This window comes from Bubalus kerabau, chromosome 22 (assembly GCF_029407905.1).
Source record: "Bubalus kerabau isolate K-KA32 ecotype Philippines breed swamp buffalo chromosome 22, PCC_UOA_SB_1v2, whole genome shotgun sequence".
NCBI lineage: Eukaryota > Metazoa > Chordata > Mammalia > Artiodactyla > Bovidae > Bubalus > Bubalus kerabau.
The window spans coordinates 26558163-26579120 of NC_073645.1; the positions used below are offsets into that span (position 1 = coordinate 26558163).

The 20958-nt window shown below is 48.1% G+C and overlaps 1 protein-coding gene across 3 annotated transcripts in view; it reads left to right on the plus strand.

Moving 5' to 3' along the window:
* Nucleotides 1-20858, plus strand: part of PDCD11 (programmed cell death 11) — a 41663-nt gene extending 20805 nt beyond the window's left edge. For 2 of the 3 annotated variants that reach the window (XM_055560734.1, XM_055560735.1), the window contains exons 18-36: nt 144-293; nt 716-831; nt 2500-3041; nt 3984-4046; nt 9068-9176; nt 10772-10861; nt 11040-11145; nt 11569-11746; nt 13793-13849; nt 14649-14771; nt 15325-15447; nt 15798-16098; nt 16303-16416; nt 17023-17172; nt 17384-17634; nt 18321-18489; nt 18985-19138; nt 19624-19789; nt 20504-20858. In XM_055560734.1, coding sequence (XP_055416709.1) covers nt 144-293; nt 716-831; nt 2500-3041; nt 3984-4046; nt 9068-9176; nt 10772-10861; nt 11040-11145; nt 11569-11746; nt 13793-13849; nt 14649-14771; nt 15325-15447; nt 15798-16098; nt 16303-16416; nt 17023-17172; nt 17384-17634; nt 18321-18489; nt 18985-19138; nt 19624-19789; nt 20504-20675 — 3134 coding nt within the window. In that variant the 3' untranslated portion in view covers nt 20676-20858. The remainder of the gene's footprint in view (nt 1-143; nt 294-715; nt 832-2499; nt 3042-3983; nt 4047-9067; nt 9177-10771; nt 10862-11039; nt 11146-11568; nt 11747-13792; nt 13850-14648; nt 14772-15324; nt 15448-15797; nt 16099-16302; nt 16417-17022; nt 17173-17383; nt 17635-18320; nt 18490-18984; nt 19139-19623; nt 19790-20503) is intronic. The other variant, XM_055560736.1, reaches the window with a different exon arrangement.
* Nucleotides 20859-20958: the final 100 nt, after the last annotated feature.

The window sequence follows — 20958 nt, forward strand, 5'->3', positions numbered from 1 at the left end:
ACCAAGAGTGGTTTTACCTTCACAGTGTTTCCAATGCAGAGTGTTGGAAATGTCCTCCGTATGGCAGCATATTTCCAAAGGGAAAAGAATGGTGAGTGTTGTTTCATCTTGTTAATCCCTGTTCCCTTTGGATTTCTTGTCAGACTCTGTGTTGATCCAGACTTTGGCTGAGATGATCCCGGGGATGGCCCTTGACCTGGAGGTGCAGGAGGTGTTGGAAGATGGTTCTGTGCTGTTCAGTGAGGGCCCTGTGCCCGGCCTGGTCCTGAGAGCCAGCAAGTATCATCGGGCAGGTGAGTGCATTTCTCTCACCTGTCTTGGTCGGTAGGGGAACCCTTTGCCCATTGCTTCCTCTTCTGGGTACAGAATTTCCAAATACATAGGCTAAATGAGCTGATTCACTGCAAGTTTTTGGCATGCTTATCTTGTGTAAATGCAAACGAAGACAGCCGCAATACTAATGGAGGTGTAGGTATGAATCCTTTTATTGTTGTATTTGGGTGAATCTAGATTTTTTATTTATCAGGTTGTGTAAATTGACACACTTGAATTATGGGAACTCAACCCTAGGCTTCCCTAACCCGTATAGACCCAGGACATAGGTCCTCTTCTGTTTTGTGCTTAAGGGCTGCAGGGCGGTTGGGGAGATGCTGTCTTCTTCCCCGTTCCCCGGTTCCAGGAGGGTGATCACATTGTGTGTGGTTCTGCACTGCAGGGCAGGAGCTGAAACCTGGGCAGAAAAAGAAGGCTGTGATCTTAAACGTTGATATGTTGAAGTTGGAAGTACATGTTTCCCTCTGCCACGATTTGGTGAATAGAAAAGCTAAAAAGGTAAGCTTGTTGATTGTGGACTTCATTGCCATGATTTCAGAGGCACTACACACCCACCCCTTCAATCCCACATGCTCTGCATATGCTTGTACGCAGGGTAACTATGTGCCTGGATTTGTTTGGGTCATTCCCAGGTGTACCTGTCGTCTGGTGTGCTTGGTTTTTTTGTTTTTGTTTTTTTGACTAAGCTGTGTGGCTTGCCAGATCTTGGTTCCCTGACCGGGGATTGAACCCAGGCCCTGGCAGTGACATCACAGGTCACAACCATGGGAGAGCCCGGGAATTGCCCTGGTGTGCTCGTCAGTAGCAGTGACGTCCACTCTAGTTCAGGCGGATGAATCACACGGTCACCCTGATTAGGGCCAAGCTGGTGTCTAGAGGAGAGCAGCAGGCGAGGTGGCAACTGTAGGACTGACAGACTGAGGAGTCCATGCAGAGGAGGGGAGGCCACTGTCTGCTTGGTGCCACGTGAGAGCATCTGGGCTAATGTTGCTAAGGCATTGAATTTTAAGAGAAGCCAGAATTTAATTTTTTTTTCCTTGAAATATGTGTGGGAAATGTTAGAAACTCTTTTTTAAACATCATGTGAACCAAACAGAGCATGTCTGTGGGTAGTCTGACTCCAGGCTGTTCATCTGCACCCACTCTGTCCACTTTGTGTGGGCAAAGAATAGCTTCAAGAAAGCTCTCAAATTGAGAGCTTTCTCATTTTCTCTCCAGATGACACATATATTTCATCAGTTTCTGAAGTACTTATTAAGCTTCTCATTGCATAGGGTATGTTACAGAGGATTATAATAGATATAATCCTTAACCTCTAGTTGCTTCTAATTTTGAGACTTTGAGACACAAAGAGAAGTAGCAAACAGTATTAACCCCTCACTAAGCTTTCTAGCAGGGCTTCCCAGGTGGCACTAATGGTAAAGACCCTCCCTGCCAATGCAGGAGACATAAGAGATGCGGGTTCGATCCCTGGGTCGGGAAGATCCCCTGGAGGAGGGCACGGTAACCCTCTTCTGCATTCTTGCCTGGAGCATCTCCATGGACAGAGGAGCCTGGTGGGCTACTGTCATAGGGTCGCAGAGAGTCGGACACGACTGAAGCAACTTAGTATGCATGCATACAAGCTTTCTAGTAGGCCCCATTTCCATTTTATCATCTGAATGAAGCTGGCTCTCATGTAAAGGCGTGAGCACAGGTTGGATGATGGGGAAGGATAGGCTACATCCTCGTACACAGGAAGCTGTCGGTAGTGACTCTCTTGTTGGCTGAGTGAAAACATTGGATGGAGAGCTGCAGGACTAGGAGAGCAGGAACCACAGTGTTGTGTTAAAGCTGGAGCACCGTTAGTGGTCACCTGGCTGTACATCAGAGTCACCTGTAAAGTTGTGCTTTCGTCAGTTGTAGGATAGGACTAGGAATCTGAATTCAAAACAGAAGCTAACTCCAGGCGATCCTGACATAGTTCCTTGAGTGTGATCATGTCGACAGCCTCAGAATACAGGAGGGGAAACTGGGTCCAGGGAGTGGAGGCTAGTTTGCTCCAGCTCACGTGAGCCTTGGGTCCCCGGGACTCAGAGGGCTTCCTCAGTCACACCCTGCCCAGTGGGTGAGGAATGAGTCCTTGTGCTCTGTAAGAAGCAGGGATGGTGGTTTTCTGTTTTCCAGCTGAAGAAAGGCAGTGACCTCCAGGCCATTGTGCAGCACTTGGAAGAGTCCTTTGCCGTTGCCTCCTTGGTAGAAACTGGCCACCTCGCCGCTTTCTCCCTGACCTCTCACCTGAACGACACCTTCCGCTTTGACTCAGAGAAATTGCAAGTGGGGCAAGGCGTCTCCCTAACCCTCCAGACCACAGAACCAGGAGTGACCGGTCTCCTTTTAGCCATTGAGGGGCCAGCTGCCAAGAGGACCATGAGACAGACCCGGAAGGACTCAGAGACAGTCGACGAGGACGAGGAAGTGGATCCGGCCCTGGTCATAGGGACTGTAAAGAAGCACACCCTGTCCATTGGGGACATGGTCACGGGGACTGTCAAGTCCATTAAGCCTACCCATGTGGTTGTGACCCTAGAAGACGGCATCATTGGCTGCATCCATGCCTCCCACATTCTAGATGATGTTCCAGTGGGCACATCTCCTACTGCCAAGCTGAAAGTTGGGAAGAAAGTCACTGCCCGAGTGATTGGCGGGAGAGACATGAAGACCTTCAAGTATGGAAGCTTAGGGCGAAGGGCTGGCTTTTTTTTTGTTCAGCTTTGTTTTTATTTATGCAGAGGGTCTGTCTTTGAGGAGAGCTTGTTGTAATTGTAGGAGAAGGGATGGGAACTGGGGAAGGTTCCAAAAATCGTGCATATGTCAGCTTTTCTTTTAGTTCACCAAAGTATTCACCAAAGAGTCCCTTTGTCTCTCTCTTATACTTGTGTATAAGGTAGTGGTTAAGAGCATTCATTTAAAGTCAGATCTGGGTTGAGTTCTAGATTTGCCACTTAAAATTACATGACCACAAGTTAAACAGTTCCTTGGCTCTCTCCGTTTTATTTTCCTGATTTGTAAAGTGGGAGTGATGGTAGTGACTACCTTGTAGGGCCATCGCAACCACGGGAAGAGGGCACCTGGCGCGGAGTGTGCCTGCTGGGTTGTCTGACACATAGTTATTGTTCGGTATATATCAGCAGTTACTGTAATCCACTCCCCAGTACATACCTTAATTGTATTCATTTACTTTAAATTGAGTCACAATTGTTATTGCTGCAGAAGTCCTTGCTATAAGAAAACCAAAAGAAGAATTCTAAGTCTAGCCAATAATTTGCATATTAATTTCAGTACCTGTGGGAACTTCAGTAAATCATTTATTCTCTCTAGACCTCAATTTCCTTCTTTTTAGAATGAAAGAGTTGGAGTATATTATCTGTAAGGAAAATTCATTTCAGGCTTTAATATGATAATCCCAAAAGATCAGATGAGCTAATTTCTGAACGTTGACTCAGACATTGAGAATGGAAACCCTCAAGCCTGATGTTACCAGGGGGCGGTGTGCTGGTGGAATGGGTAGTTTTTTTAAGCTCGGTTGGGTGGGAAGTTAGAAATTCTGATCTCCAGATTATAGTGTGACAGAGAATAAGAGAACTGATCTGACTTTATTTCTTTTCCAGGTTTCTCCCAATAAGTCATCCCAGATTTATTCGAACCATCCCAGAGTTGAGTGTTCGGCCAAGGTGAGGGGAGCTCCAGTGGTTCCGTAGAAAGAGCATGGGCTTTGGAGTCAGGAACCGGAATTCTTAGTCTTAATTCAGCCAGTGTTGTGACTTATTTTGCCTCTCTCTGTCCAGGTTGTCTTTTTTTTCTTCAGGAGAGATATTTGTCTGGTTTCTCAGTATAGCTAAATTAGAGAGATTATATGAAAATCAACGTGAAAGCTGTATTCAGAGTTTAAGTATCAATTTAAAGGCTGATTCCAAGTCTGTCTGTTGACGTTTGACAAAAAGAAACATTTTTGCTCTCAACCTAGTATTCTCAGTTCAGTTCAGTCATTCAGTCATGTGCAACTCTTTGCGACCCCATGGACTGCAGAACGCCAGGCTTCATTGTCCATTACCAACTCTCGGAGCTTACTAAAAAACTCATGTCCATTGAGTTGGTGATGCTATCCAACCACCTCATCCTCTGTTGTCCCCTTCTCCTCCAGCCTTCAATCATTCCCAGCATCAGAGTCTTTTCAGATGAGGCAGTTCTTCACATCAGGTGGCCAAAGTATTGGAATTTCAGCTTTATCATCAGTCCTTCCAATGAGTATTCAGAACTGATTTCCTTTAGGATGGACTGGTTTGATCTGCTTGCAGTCCAAGGGACTCTCAAGAATCTTCTCCAACACCATAGTTCAAAAGCATCAATTCTTCGGCACTCAGCTTTCTTTATAGTCCAACTCTCACATCCATACATGACTACTGGAAAAACCATAGCCTTGACTAGATGGACCTTTGTTGGCAAAGTAATGTCTCTGCTTTTTAATATGCTGTCTAGGTTGGTCATAGCTTTTCTTCCAAGGAGCAAGCATCTTTTAATTTCATGGCTGCAATCACCATCTGCAGTGATTTGGGGGCCCAAAAAAAGTCTGTCACTCTTTCCTCATCTATTTGCCATGGAATGATGGGACCTGATGCCATGATCTTAGTTTTCTGAATGTTGAGGTTTTTTGGTTTTTTTTAGAATTTTGAGTTTTAAGCCAACTTTTTCACTCTCACTTTCAAGAGGCTCTTTAGTTCTTCTTCGCTTTCTGCCATAAGGGTGGTGTCATCTGCATATCTGAGATTATTGATATTTCTTCTGGCGATCTTGATTCCAGCTTATGCTTCATCCAGTCCAGCATTTCTCATGATGTACTCTACGTATAAGTTAAATATGCAGGGTGACAGTATACAGCCTTGACGTATTCCTTTCCTGATTTGGAACCAGTCAGTTGTTCCATGTCCAGTTCTAACTGTTGCTTCTTGACCTTCATACAGATTTGTCAGGAGGCAGATAAAGTGGTCTGGTATTCTCATCTCTTTTAAGAATTTTCCACAGTTTGTTATGATCCACACAGTCAAAGGCTTTGGCATAGTCAATAAAGCAGAAATAAATGTTTTTCTGGAACTCTCTTGCTTTTTCAGTGATCCAGCAGATGTTGGCAATTAGATCTCTGGTTCCTCTGCCTTTTCTATAACCAGCTTGAACATCTGGAATTTCATGGTTCACATACTGTTGAAGCCTGGCGTGGAGAATTTTGAGCATTACTTTGCTAGTGTGTGAGATGAGTACAATTGTGTGGTAGTTTGAGCATTCTTTGGTGTTGCCTTTCTTTGGGATTGGAATGAACACTGACCTTTTCCAGTCCTGTGGCCCCTGCTGAGTTTTCCAAATTTGCTGGCATATTGAGTGTAGCACTTTCACAGCATCATCTTTTAGGATTTGAAATAGCTCAACTGGAATTGCATCACCTCCACTAGCTTTGTTCGTAGTGATGCTTCCTAAGGCCCACTTGACTTTGCATTCCAGTATGTCTGGCTGGCTCTAGGTGAGTGATCATATACCATCATGGTTATCTGGGTCATGAAGATATTTTATAGTGCTTCTGTGTATTCTTGCCACCTCTTCTTAATATCTTCTGCTGCTGTTAGGTCCATACTAATGTACTCATCTTTGCATGAAATATTCCCTTGATATCTCTAATTTTCTTGAAGAGATCTCTTTTCTTTCCCATTCTATTGCTTTCCTCTATTTCTTTGCATTCATCACTGAGGAAGGCTTTCTTATCTCTCCTTGCTATTCTTTGGAACTCTGCATTCAGATGCTTATATCTTTCCTTTTCTCCTTTGCCTTTCACTTCTTTTTTCACTGCTTTTTGTAAGGCCTCCTCAGACAACCTATTTGCCTTTTTGCATTTCTTTTTCTTGGGGATGGTCTTGATCACTGCCTCCTGTATAATGTCACGAACCTCCATCCATAGTTCTTCAGGCACTCTGTTTATCAGATCTAATCCCTGGAATCTCTTTGAACCTTGTATTCTAGAACTCACTAATTCCCTAAACATACACCGTGTAGCCAAGAATACTTGTTCTTTGAGTGTGGACTACTGCTTGGTGACTGAAAATTTTAGGTCATACTCTAGTGGATTATGCAAAGGGATGTTCCACAAGGGATGCTGAGCGCACTAGTAGGACTGGTAGTAGACTGGTAGAACTGGTAGTTCCGTGTAGTGGTGGATCCAGTTTGTCTGGGGTCATGCTTTTAGAGAATCTTAAGCATGTTGATATGTGGGCCTGTCTGCTTCTGCTTCCCACATTCAAAAAAAAAAAAACAAACCCCAGCCTCTCGGGACCGCATAGGCCATCCGTGAGTGCAGCTAGACCCACAGCACTGCCAGTGCCTCTGCAGTCAGGCCCCCATCCATCCAGGCTGTAAGTCTTATGTGCCTAGGATGTCATGCAGGGACTGGACAGCTTAAACAGCTTTCTGAGGTTAAGGCTTGATCAGCATCCCAAAGGGATCAGAAGAGAAGTGGAATAGTGCTGGGAGGGCTTGTGTCTGAGATAGGGAGATACTTCTGGAACCCTGAGCACCAGATGCTGATAGTGCTGTGGCAGTGTGGGTCGAGCCAGGAAATGAGTGCATTCCATTGAGGACATGGGGGATGGATAACAGACAGACAGATGGACGGGCAAAACTCCAGCACATCTTGCACCTCCTCCGTGCACCTGTGTTGTATTGTTAATTATTTAATCAACGCCTCTGAGAAGCATAGTATAAACATAATGGTATAACTGTTGTGTTTCTCAAATGCTTTTGTTTAAATTATGTATTTTGAAGTCAGGAGGGAAAACATTTGTTTAATCGATGGTGTTGACTAACTTGACAAAATGCTTATTTTCAAAATGCAATATTTTCATTCCCACTTAGATATGGAGATCTCCTGCACAAAGAGAATGTCCTATATCTTGGAGCAGAGTTCAGGGTGGGTAAGGGTCTCTCAAACTAGATGAGATGTTTCCTGATCAATTAATTACTCCTTTGGAGGGGCTGCAGTTAGGAGAGCAGATGGTTCAGGAGTCTTTATGTGTGTCTTGGGAATTCCTGCTAGTTGCTGAGTTTTCTCTTGGCATTAATGTAGTTATGGCTGCTTTTTTTTTTTTTTTTGAGAGAGAAAGGTAAATTAAAATAATTTGGGAAAAAGAAAACATATACTTGTAATGTGTGTTTGTGTTTTATTTTTAAATTTTTTCTTTTAGCTTAAACAGCAGACATCTATTTTCTCATGATTTTGGAGACTTTTGGTCTGAGACAAAGGTATCAGTAGGGTTTGTGCTTCTGAGGCCTGTCTCAGCTTGCGGATGGCTCTCTCCTCCCAGTGTCTTCATATGGGCTTTTCTTTGTATTTATCTGTGTTCTAATCTTTTTTCAAATTTTTTTTATTGTGGTGAAAACACAACGTAAATTTACCCTCTTAGCATATTGTCAGCTATATGCACGTGTTGTAAACAGATCTCTAAACTTTTTCGTCTTGCATTAACTAAAACTCTATACCCATTCATTTCCTGCTCACCTCCCAGCCTCTTGCAACCATCATTCTACTTTCTGTCTCTTTGAGTTTGAGTTTGATGTCTTTGGATGCCTCACGTAAGTGGAGTCATGCATAATCCTGTGACTGGTTTATTTCACTTAGTACCATGTTCTCAAAGTTCATAGGATATCTGTATTTCAGCTTTACTTGTATATGAATTTCCTGTGGTTTTTATATTCACCAGTACTTGGCTATTATATGCTACAGTTTTACCGGTGTTACTTGTACCATGTTATTGACGAGTTCTGTTTTGTTTTAGAAATTTGGATGGGTAAGCTGGGCTAGGTTGGAACGGTGGGAGTTCTTTGCTTCCTTTGAAGTGATTTGTAGACTGATAATTTTCAGACCACATCTCCTTGTTGCTTTTCTGCATAGACAAAGAGAATCAAGAAAGTGGTAATGCCAGAGTAGCACAGGACATTTTTGAGTCAGAAGCTCTGACTTGAGTTCCTGGGTCTGTACCATAAAATGAGTTTAATAGTATCTTTCCTTGGAGAAGGCAATGGCACCCCACTCCAGTACTCTTGCCTGAAAATCCCGTGGACAGAGGAGCCTGGTGGGCTGCAGTCCATGGGGTCGCTAAGAGTTGGACATGACTGAGCGACTTTACTTTCACTTTTCACTTTCATGCATTGGAGAAGGAAATGGCAACCCACTCCAGTGTTCTTGCCTGGAGAATCCCAGGGACGGGGGAGCCTGGTGGGCTGCCGTCTATGGGGTCACACAGAGTCGGACACGACTGAAGCGACTTAGCAGCAGCAGCAGTATCTTTCCTGTTTGAGTCACACATGAGAGTGTCGTCACATTCATCTGTGAAAGCAGTTCTGTAAACAGTAAAGCGGTAGCTCAAGCATTGAAATAAGGAAAGTCATTTCATTTTCTACACTTATGAAGGTTATTATTGGCTACCTACTTTGTAGTTTGTTCATACTTAGGTGAGTGAGTTGGAAAGGATTAACTGTCATGCAGGTATTGTGAACATTCATTCCCGTTTATGGACGGAAATGGGGGTGTGCATGGTTGGTGTGTATGTGTTAGGGGAGTCCAGTAAAATTAATCCAGGGCCAGTTAGGGGAGATGGTCTCAAGCTAGAAGCTTATAGAGATTGGTTTACTCTTTCCATTGCCTTTCTGCAAACAGTGAGCTGAAGGAGGATGGCCATACTACTCTCAACACTCACTCTGTAAGCCCCTTGGAGAAGATTAAACAGTATCAGCCTGGTCAGACTGTGACTTGCTTCTTGAAGAAGGTGAGAAGTGCATGCCCTGCAATGCAGTGCTGTCTTTCTTATAGAAGAAAGGGGGAAGGAACTGGCAGTGACCATTTGTACTAGGCTTTGATTCTGTGCTTGCTGCCTTGCTGATGTGTGCGAGACAGTAAAGCCCTCTGCTCCTGGAAAACATGTGGTCTGTTCAAGGAGCTAAATTTATGGCTTCCAAACAGCAGGCAACTCACAGTTCTATGTATTTGTAGATTTCTTGTACAAAATAGACAGAAAAATACATCATAGAGCAAGAATTTTAATCCAGTACTTTATTTTAAATAATGTAAAATTCACATTTCCGTGTCCACAAATAAAGTTTTATCAGAACATACAAGAAATAAAAAATTTTATTTAAAATAAAGTATTGGATTTTAGATTTTTGCCTTTCATAAAGCTCAGGAACAGTGTAAAACAATATGTAAATTGGTTGTCAGATTATGTGTTCAAACCCTAAGTGGAATCGTAGTTGAGTAAAGGGAAGAGATCAGTGAGAACTGTACTGGTTAGAATATATCAGAGAGAAGGTCAAGGTCTGTCTGGGCTTGACCTTGAGGGATAACTCCTCTTCAGTGTTGCCAGAGTCTTCCTGCATGAGCATCTGTCTAATTATGTCCATGATGCTTGATACCTTTAGTTACTTTTTGTCTGTAGATATTCATAAACTCAAGATGCCTTAGAGTAATATTTAAGGTTCTTCAGAGGGAATTCCCTGGTGGTCCAGTGCTTAGGACTTTTCACTTCCACTGCCAGGGGTATGGGTTTGATTCCTGGTTGGGGGCTAAGATCCATAAGTGGCCAAAAAAAAGGACTCTTTATGATCTGACCTCGTGAATCTGGAGTACTGGTCATGCTGAAAACCTCCTTTTTTCCCTTCTTTATTTCTACACTGGGGTACTGTCTCTTCCCATTGCCTATAATTCAAGGTCTAGCACAGATAACCTTCCCTTCTTACTAGTTCTCCTATAGAGGCTGTAGCATATTATACTCCTGTGTGTTGCTTTCTGCTCTAGTTATTTGTATACTCATTCAAGTTACTTTTTGCAGACTGTGATCTCTTTGAAGGCAGGGCCCGGCTGTTATCACTATCATGCTATGTGTAGTGGCTGCTTGATAAATGTTTTACTGGGTTGACTTGAAAATTGGGGTGTATATTTAGGGTAGAGCACTGTGTCAGTCAAAAAACCTAAACTGATTTAGAAATGAGATGTTAGCCCCTGAAGGCTGCTAACTCACTGTGCACAACTGAGCTTGGAGGAGGCTACGAGGTCAGTGGGATTGCTTCTGCTGCTTGAGGATGTTATCTCTGAGGCCTTTTCTGCCTCCTGATCAGCTGAGGCACCAGGAGGGATGTGTGTTCTGCTGGGCTGGTGGAGGCTCTGAGCTAGACTGAGTAGAGCCTGTGAGAAGTGGAGGGTGGGCAGGGGCATTGAGCCGTGGGGGTGAGTTCCTGTTACTTGGGAAAATGTAGAATTAGGGCCCTTTCAGTGTGATTTTAGAAGTGTCTGTTTTAGTGAAAGGAAAAGAAGAGATGCTTGTATCTGCCCCATTCCATTTCTCCTCTTGTTTTTTTTCCCTCCTAGTACAACATGGTTAAGAAATGGCTCGAGGTGGAGATTGCTCCAGACATCCGAGGGAGAATTCCCTTGTTGCTCACTTCTCTTAGCTTCAAGGTCAGTGTGCCTGAGATGCTTGGAGAGGAAACCCTGGCTCCCTGAGCTTGACTTAATCCTTGGTGTGTGCTCACAGTGGGGACAGGGAACGGTCCCATAGGGGATATTTACTGTACTGTGGTTTTAGATAAATGACAGCCTTTCTTCAAACATCAAAGGAAATTTTTTGTCCTTCTAGGTTCTGAAACATCCAGATAAGAAGTTCCAGATTGGCCAGGCCCTGAAGGCCACCGTGGTTGGCCCAGCAGATTCCTCCAAGGCCTTCTTGTGTCTTTCACTCATAGGTGTGGTGATGAAATGGGACCTGGTCAAGGAAGGGAGGGGGTGGAAAGGGTTGGGAGAAGGTCTTTGTCATCGCCCAGGTTGAAGGATGCCGTGGATGTTGGCATCCTCAGAAAGTCTAGTGCAGAAGCTGTGTCCTTGGAACAGCTTTTCTCTTGGGGCTTTGCTCTGTGGCCTGTGTCTGAGACACCTTTACCTACAGTTGTTTTTCTTAGGTCTCTCAGAAAGGGTTGTCCAACACTCGGCCCTGGCATCCTTGACGACGTGGTACAGTGGTCTGGGTCTGTGTGATCATTCCGGTCCACTCATCCTAGACACCCTGAGCCCAGACATCTTCACCTCCCGCCAGCCTCTGGTTGGCTACTGTCTCAGCTTCTTTCTTGGCTCACTTCTTTTTCCCTGAATCTGGTTCATTGTCCTGCCAGGTCCTCACAAACTTAAGAAGGGGGAAGTGGCCATGGGCCGTGTGGTGAAGGTGACGCCCAAGGAGGGGCTGACCATCTCCTTCCCCTTCGGGAGGGTTGGAAGAGTCAGTATGTTTCATGTAAGTGACTCCTACTCAGAGACGCACCTGGAAGACTTCATCCCACAGCAGATTGTCAGGTAGGCTGGATTCTTTTCCTTTTCCCCACTATCTGTGGGATTGGTGGGGATTTTTGGGGTTTTGATTTTTTTTAATTATAGGTGTGTGGTTTTGTACCAGAAAAAAAATAGCATATAAGATGGAAACTGAACATTGCTGTTGCTCCTCTGTTTCTCCATCACTTTTGCTTTGACTTCTTTCAAGACTCTAATATATGTAGTTATAATTTTCCCTTATGTAATAGTAGAATTTAATTTTCTATACTGTTCTGCAACTTGCTTTTTCTTAATAGCAGTGACTCATGCACTTTTTCTTTCCTATGCTAGTATTTTGAAACCTTCCTTGTTATTTTACCTTACTTTTATCATTTTTTTTTGAGTTGCATTTTGTGTTTTTTTAAACTCAGTTTATGTAAATAATTCTGTTGATGGACAGTAATGTTGAAGTGGGTATGTTTGCACATATGTTTGGATACTAGTGCAAGTGTGTGTGTGAAATAAATTTCCAGAAGTAAAATTGATGGGTTAAATAATGTTAAACATCTTGCCAAAGTATCTTCCAAAAGGACTGTGCTAAATTTTATCTCTATTAACAGTTAATGTGTCTATTCATATTTCACACCTCTGTCAACACTGGGTATTTTTTCTGTGTGGCATGTGGGATCTTATTTCCCCAACTAGGGATCAAAACCATGTTCCCTGCATTGGGAGTGCAGAGTTTTAACCACTGAATCACCAGGGAAGTCTTGACACTGGGACTTAATTTTATCTAACACTGGATATTCTTTTTTTTTTTTTTTTGATATTCTTAATTTTTAATCTTTGCCACTGAATAGGCCCAGAGTGATCTCTTAATTTAATTTGAATTTCTCTTCTGGTCATTTTTCATGGTTATTGGCTGTTTACATTTGTTCTATGCTTTGCTTGGTCAGGTTGCTTTATTAACTATTTTGGATGCACAGAGTTTTGAAACCGTTTCATAGCCTGAATAAACTAGCATTGGAGAGGCATATTTCAGCTTGGTACAATACGTACTTTTCTGACAGTCACACACAATTATCCAGCAATGGAGCAGGCACCTTCCGGAGGCTGAGACTGGAAAGCAGTAATTGCTCTTTCCCATCTCGAGTGTCTCAGCCACCAGAACCTGCCTTCATTCTCAGCCACTTGCCAGAGCTCAACAGCACAAAAATGCCCAGGGCCTAGGAGAAGAAGAATGTCACAGAGAAATCCAGAATCATGTCTTTTCTTTAGGCTTACAAAATACAGATGTGATTTTTTTATTTTCAGCAAAGTATTTTTTTTTTTTTTAGCAAAGTATTTTTTTAAATAACCTTTTAGTTAAGCATATGAGTAGTGTTCAGTTGTAGTTCCTTGACTCTCAAATGTGAATGATAAGTTAACTCCCTAAAGGCAACAGTCCCTTCAGCTCCTTCCCTGCGTTAAGGGCCGTGATGCCCTGGTGGGAAGCACAGATGCCATCATGGGAGGATTTGGGCTGTATTCTTGCTGAGACCCTTCCTCCTGGTAAGATTCTCTACCCTGTGACTTTGGGCTGTTACTTGCCATTTTCTGTGATGTGAGTGTGGAAGCCCCCTAGCAAGAGTAAACCCTGCTTTCCCCCCAGAAGCCTTCCCCGCTTAGGTCTTACTCGGGGGGCCGCCTCTGAACTGTGAATCTGCAGTGGTCCTGGGCCGTCCCTGCCACGGTTCCCTGGGTGAGTCTCTCCACGAGATCAAACCCTCCAAACTCATGACACGGGGCAGGTCTCATCTCCTGCGTGTTCCCCACGTGGCTCTGCATGCCTTCCAGAGGGCTTGCATGTCCTCTGGTCTCCTCCTGCCAGCACCGTTCTTGGGTGAGAAGAGCAAGTAGCGCTGCTTTTACCTGATGGACTGAGGCCCAGAGGAGGGCCTTGTCCCGAGTCCCTCAGCAGGTGGTCAGCAGGATGAAGAGCAGAGCCCTCACTCTCGCCTGTTGCTCAGCCTTTTGAGAGGAAGCCGAGGCCCTCTCCCGTCTCCCAAGCTGCTGGGGTCTGCATTGCCTTCTCCTTTGCTCCCGTTCTAGGTGTTACGTCCTGTCCGCTGCGACCCCTGTATTGACTTTGTCACTGAGATCGTCCAGGTGAGTGTCTGTGTCATCGGGACAAGAATTGGGGAAGAACCTCCCAGAGGACTGAGGAGAGGCCGTATGGATCTGACAGAGCTTTGGGCCTCCCAGCTTGCCTCACTGCTCACCTCCTTTATGCCCGGCCCTGTTTTTATCCAGAAAAGCTGAGGACATTCTAACTGTAGAAGAACCTGCCTGCTCAGGCTCTTGTTTCCCAGGGAAAGGTGCAGACATCCAGAGTGGGGCTTGGGCTTGCCTGTTGGTGGTCCTGGTGAAGGGAGGTGATGTAGCCCCCAGGGTTACATAGCAGGGGCGAGTCCCGTCAAGTGGATTGGCCTGAAGTCATGGTTTGAAATGGACATTTATGAGGCTTGACCTCCCTCTGTCTTGACCATCCTCTCCCTGTTACTATTAGCACTGTCCAGAGCTGACAGGACTTCAGGAGAAGGTGGGGCTGGGCTCTGCAGGCGATGTCCTACTGACAGGTCCAGAGTCACATCCTTACAAAGAGTTGTTACCACAGGAGGTCTTCCCAGGTAGTGCGGTGGTGAAGAATCCTCCCGCCAGTGAGGGAGATGCAGCAGATGTGGGCCTGATCCCTGGGTGGGGAAGATCCCCTGGAGCAGGAAATGGCAAGGGGCTCCAATATTCTTGTCTGGGAGATTCCATGGACAGAGGAGCCTGGCGGGCTACAGTCCATGGGCTGGCAGAGTCTGACATGACTGAATGACTGAGCACATTATCACGGGAGAGTTAGGGGTGAGGGTGGGCAAAGGGGTTAGAGGTATGTGTGTAAGCCTTTTTATTCCTTTAGGACAAACCCAGAGACGAAAAGCAAAATAACAGATCCAGAGATTAACTCCATCGAGGACCTTGAGGAAGGGCAGCTCTTGAGGGGCTTCGTGAAGTCCGTCCAGCCCTCCGGCGTGCTCGTAGGGTGAGTGAGGTGGAGCCTGGGGACGTGGACCAGCCCCGTGTCCTCCAGGAGCCTGTCCTGGTTGGCCCCCGCTGCTCCCTCAGTCACCATCTCTGAAGGAACGTGAAGGAAGGAGACTCTGAGTTCCCACGGTGTTTTAAATTCCAAGTCTTTTCATACTTCTAAAAAAAGTTTTAAATTATTCTTCTGTTTGATGTTTTGGACAAAGAATATGGCATGTCACGATTTGTAAGCGTTCAGTGAGCTGCTGGCGCCAGACGCTGCAGCCTCCCCTGCTGTTACTATGTTTTCTTATTGTCTTCTGTCTTTCTAGCAGCTTTTGAGTTGTGTGTTGTGATGATATGGGGTGAAAAATACCTTTCAATTATATCTTCATTATGCTGAATGATTTTTCCAGTCTACAAAGCCCTCTTTATTTAGTTGAATGCCAAGAACCTTGTGTCTGTTGTAAATCCTTGTCCCACTTGGGTCTCTGGGAGGGTGTGGGCACTAGCTTGGCTGGGACTCCGTTGCCATGTTTACGACCACAGGACGCTTGTCTCTCTCCTGTCAGCCTTGGCCCCTCGGTTACGGGTTTGGCCCAACACCCGCACGTCTCCCAGCACAACCAGTCCAAGAACGCTCCTTACGACAGACACCTCCCTGAGGGGAAGCTGCTCACAGCCAAGGTCCTACGGTGGGTGCCTTCTCTCTCTCTTACCCCTTTCTCTGGGAACTCTGGGAGGAGATTGAGAGGTAAACTTTAAACATCATGGCCTAGGTAATGGTAAATGTGGTCCATGAACTCCCTTTGTTTGGCGCCTTCTGCCTCAGCTCCTGAAAGCAGGTGTGTACTTTTCCTTGCACAGCACCTGTAGCTGGGGCCGGAGGAGGGGGCAGCACAGCCACGGTCTGTATTTTTCTACCAAGTGTTGCACGATGTGTGGGTCGTTCCCAAGCTGACGGAATGATTCCAGGGCAGGTGGGGGCAGCAGCCGCTGTACTGTGTGGTCCTCGTCATCCGCTCTCCCTGCCCTGCTGTCGTAGCCTGAACCATCAGGAGAGCCTGGTAGAGCTGTCACTCCTCCCCGACGCCACTGGAAAGCAGGACGTGCTTTCTGCCCCCCTGGGACAGCCACCTCCAAAGCAAGACGGCAGGGAAACGGAGGCCGCGGAGAGAAACCACGAGGGAAAAGCAAAGGAGAAGAAGAAGCAGAAACAGAAAGAGAAGAGAACTGGGAAGGGGCAGGAGGGGGCGCAGCCACCCAGCAAGGATAAGAAAGAGCCCCAGAAGCCCCAGGCAAAGAAGCTGGGCAAGCGGCCGCACCCCGAGTCCAGCAGTGAGCAGGTAGGGCCCTTGGGAAGATGGCCTCCCCTCACGTGGAAGGCGAGCCTTTTAGAAGCTACCAGCAGCTGCCTCGCCACATCCTCTTGGACTGAGAGCAGCTGAGTTTGGGTGGGGCACTGGGTGCTGCTGGGAGGGCAGGGATCAAGCACCCCCTGGGCCGTGGAGAGAAGCGAGGCTCAGCATCGTCCCTGCCTGTCATCCCAGGAAATCGGCAACAAGAAGCAGAAGAAAGCGGCCTTGTCCGAGGAGGACGACAGTGGTGTGGAAGTGTATTACCGAGAAGGAGAAGAGGCAGAAGAGATGAGCGTGTTGCCCAAGGTGAGGGGCGGCGGGGTTGGGGACGAGGGCTGCTCCGGGAGGAGGGTCCCTGGTCTCCCGCCTGAGGACTGGGCTGTCATCAGCACCCCTTTCTTATCCTCATTTGCTGTAAAATAGGAAAAGATGGCGAGGCTAGTTTCCTCGGTTGGTCATCAGGGCGCCTGCTTAACTGTTGAGTGGGCTTAAGAGTCGATTCTAATCCACATTTATTAAGTGGAGCTAAATTAAATTAGTCAGGACGTGGGAGAGCCGGCAAAGAAAGGCTTTCAGCCTGTCTGAGACTGTCTCCTAGTGAGAAATGAGGACACCGCCGAGGACCGGTGTGGAAGGGCGTCCCTGCCTCCCTCAGCGTGTTCTGCACACCTCTGTCCTAGCATTAATGTGTATGCATATGTAGCTCTTAAAAAATTATTACTTAAATTTACTTATTTACAAAGAAAGCTTTTCGTCACTCCTGTAAGTTTCCCCAGTGGACCAGGGTGTAGCCTGGTCTAGACCTCTAGGTTTCTGGGCACGGTGGGAGCCCTTCCTCCTCCAGTGGGGAGGGGTGGGGGAGCAGGGGCCGCTGGGCCCAGTGCTGGCCTCACGTGCGCCTTTGATGCTCAGGAGAAGCTGACCAGGCCAGCAGAAGCGCCCCGGCTGCAGCTGTCTTCCGGCTTCGTTTGGGATGTGGGTCTGGACACCCTGACCCCGGCCTTGCCACCTCACGGAGAGAGCTCGGACAGCGAGGAGGACGAGAAGCCAGAGCAAGCCACGGTGCCGTATCTTCCAGGGCATCACCTCGTTTGCAGGGACCCTTGGGCTCCCATGCTCTGCCCTAGCCTCGGTGTCTCTTCCAGCGGGCGGGGCCGTCCCGGGCGGGGAGTGATTGCCGAGCCGTGGACTGCCCTGCCGGCTCCTGGCTTCCACTGCAGACCTCTCCGGGTCTGAGGAGCAGACGACTCACCTGCTGCTCTGCTTTCCACAGCAGAAGAAGAAAAGTAAGAAGGAGAGGGAGCTGGAAAAGCAGAAGGCGGAGAAGGAGCTGTACCGCATCGAGGAGGCGCTGATGGATCCTGGGCGACAGCCGGAGTCGGCTGAGGACTTCGACCGACTGGTGCTGAGCTCGCCCAGCAGCTCCCTCCTGTGGCTGCAGTACATGGCTTTCCACCTGCAGGCCACGGAGATCGAGAAGGCCCGGGCCGTGGCCGAGAGGGCGCTCAAGACCATCTCCTTCAGGTCCCGGCCCCGCCGTCCGGCTTTGGGCCCCGTCTTTCCTCAGGGAGGGCCGTGTTTCCTCCACAGGCCGGCGGCAGTTGGGGCAGCTGCCACCAGGGCCCGTGGCTTCACAGGCTTTCTGTCAGAGGCCGGTCGTGACATAGATCTGCTCATTTATATTTCATGGTCCTCTTCACTGAGAGAGCTAGGGTCACATTTCCATGAGTCCCTACATTGCAGGTGCCCCACTTGGAGAAAAGTAGAAGAGGAAAAACTTGCCTCTCCACATACCTGGGTGAAAATCCTGGTGTGACCATCTTCCAGGCCGAGGTTCTAGCAGGTTCCCCAAAAGCTAGTGAAGAGGGATGGTGCTCCTTTGCATCATTATCTTAGTTTGAGGGGAGATTCAGACCACAGGTTCTGCCCCGTCCAGCCCAGACCTCAGGCCAGTTTGAGATTTGGTAGATTTCCTTCCCAGGAGTGGAGGCAGAAACCAGGGGAGCCTCAGACCCCGCAGCCATGGATCGGGGTTCCTGCTTCCACATGAGCTGCAGTGGGGATGGGGGCTCTCAGTGCCGGCTTGTGGGGTTGGGGACTGAGGACCTGGGAGGAGCCTGGGGAGGGGACGTAGTTCTAGCCCCCCAGTTGGGAGTGGGGGCTTATGGGGCTGAGAGGATGGACTCATGTGCTGACTGTTCTCCCTCCAGAGAGGAGCAGGAGAAGCTGAACGTGTGGGTGGCCCTGCTGAACCTAGAAAACATGTATGGCTCCCAGGAGTCGCTGACCAAGGTCTTCGAGCGGGCCGTGCAGTACAATGAGCCTCTGAAGGTCTTTCTCCATCTGGCTGACATTTACACCAAGTCAGAGAAATTCCAGGTAGGGGTCTGGGCCAGGCAGCCGGCTTCCAGAGGGGCCTCAGCCGCTCAGAGACAAGCTCCTGGAAGTCCCTGAGGCAGCGGGGACGTCTCGGGGAGGGGGGAGCCCCTGCCTCTGGGCCCAGGCCTGCCCCAGGCTTGCTCATCCTCAGGTGGGAGAAGTCGTTTCCCCCACCCTTGAGCCACCAATGGAGGTCTCACAGACAGGAGGCGATGTAGCCCAGTCGCCCCTTTCGTCTCTCCTCGCCCTCATCGTGCTCACGCGCTCTCTTCTAGTCTCGACCTCCTCGCAGCATGGGATTAGGAGGGAGACTCCCCAGCACACGCTCTCCTCATCCCTGGCGCCTGCCCTTTCCCCTCACATAGTGGATCAGGGCCCGGACACTGAGGGAGCCCCTGAGCCCAGGGCTAGCTTCCCACGAGTGTAGCCATCTGTCTCTGTCGTTGCCCCCTCTGCTCTCATCCACTCTCTCAGCTTACATCATTCTTCCCACAGGAAGCTGGCGAACTCTACAACCGGATGCTGAAGCGTTTCAGGCAGGAGAAAGCTGTCTGGGTCAAATACGGCGCCTTCCTTCTGCGGAGGGGAAAGGCAGAGGCCAGTCACCGTGTGATGCAGCGAGCCCTCGAGTGCCTGCCTAAGAAAGAGCGTGAGTGCTCGTTCCTTCCACCCACACAGATCCTGAGCACAGTAGAATCTGGGCAGGGGCATGGGGGTCTTCTCATCCAAGGGCTGGTTTAGGGAAGTCTTCTGGAAGGTATGTAGCTTCCTCTCTGTTGATTATATACTCTTGAACATGTGCTTGTGTTGCATTTTAAATGTTAAACTCCAGAGGTTGAGGAACAAAAAAGGATTAGCATCAATTCTTTGCCTGTGCCTGCCTGCCCCACACCTGCCTCCCATCCCCCATCCACCTTCTGGGCCCAGAGAGTAGAATGTCTGCTGTTTGGGAGTCACAGAGCAGTGCCCATCTGTGTATTTAGCCCTCAACCCACCCCTGCATCCCTCTTGTCATCACCTGGGTCTCAGGACCCACGGCAGGGAATCAGGCGTCAGACTCTGTGCCCGTAGAGTCACGTGTTGTGATGAGGATGCCTCTCTGCTTGCTGTGCCTGAGCCGTCCTCTCCCTGCAGACGTGGATGTCATCGCCAAGTTTGCACAGCTTGAGTTCCAGCTAGGGGATGCGGAACGCGCCAGAGCCATTTTTGAGAGCACACTGAGCATCTACCCGAAGCGCACAGATGTCTGGTCGGTTTACATCGACATGATCATCAAGCATGGCAGCCAGAAGGAAGCCCGGTGAGAGGGGGGGATGGGCTGAGGCCTCATTCTCTGTGGCGGGGTAGGGAGTGGGCATTGACCACTCAGGAGTTTTAGCCCTGCACCAGTTCCCAGCACCCCAGTTCTCTTAACTCTGTCTGGAAAACGGCTTTGACATGACACAGCAGGTTCTGTGGCATTCACATTTCCAATTTCTTTTTCTACCTTGGGGGCCAGCCACCGGTCTGGCTGGAACCTTGGCTGGGAGGTAGGCTGGCCCCAGGCCTGGGAGTCAGGAGACTGGGTTTTCCTTATAATTAATGCTGAGCCTGGCTCTCATTGTAGAGAGTGTTCACAGGCATGGTCTCACCTACCACCACCAGCATCTCCCCAAGACAGGATTAGAGATGGCTGGACTGTGGTCCAGAAAGAGTTGGTGCCCGCCCACGCCTCTCAGTGAGTTTTAAGCAGACCTGTCCTCACAGATCCACACCTCACTGGCTGTCCCGTCCCATTAGCTCTGTCCTGATTCCCCGTGTGCCTTCAGGGCACTCGGCCCTGTAGCATCTCAGTCTGCTCCTCTGGAAAGCAGGGGTGGTGTTCTCTCTGTCCACGGACGTGACAGTTTATAATAGGAATAAAAATAAAGGTAGAAGTGGGAGTGCTCCAGAGCCTGAGAGCAGTGAGTGAAGGTCAGCCAGGAATCATGTGGCCAGGGACCAAGAGGCAAACGCCATCTGCTCTCCCTCCCAGGGACATCTTCGAGCGGGTCATTCACCTGAGCCTGGCCCCCAAGCGAATGAAATTCTTCTTCAAGCGCTACCTGGACTATGAGAAGCAACACGGCTCGGAGAAGGATGTGCAGGCAGTCAAGGCAAAGGCCCTGGAATACGTGGAGGCTAAGAGCTCCATGATGGACGACTAGGGGCTGGCTGGTTCCAGGACACTGCAACAGCCGGGCCGACCCTCAGGCACCTGGGCAGTTGAGAAACTGTTGCTCGAGGGCTCTATTTAAGTGCTGCTTTTTCTGCAGCGTCCTTGGGGTAATCCCGTCAAGATAAAAAGGAATTTGAGATTTCTTATAATTCCTTTTTGCTTGTCTTAAGAACCAATTTGTTTCATCTTTTTCCTTTTCTGGGGCTGCTCAGTGCTTGCAGGCAGCAGGCTTCTGGGTCCCCAGGGAACCTGAGAGTCTCCTTCGTGGGAGG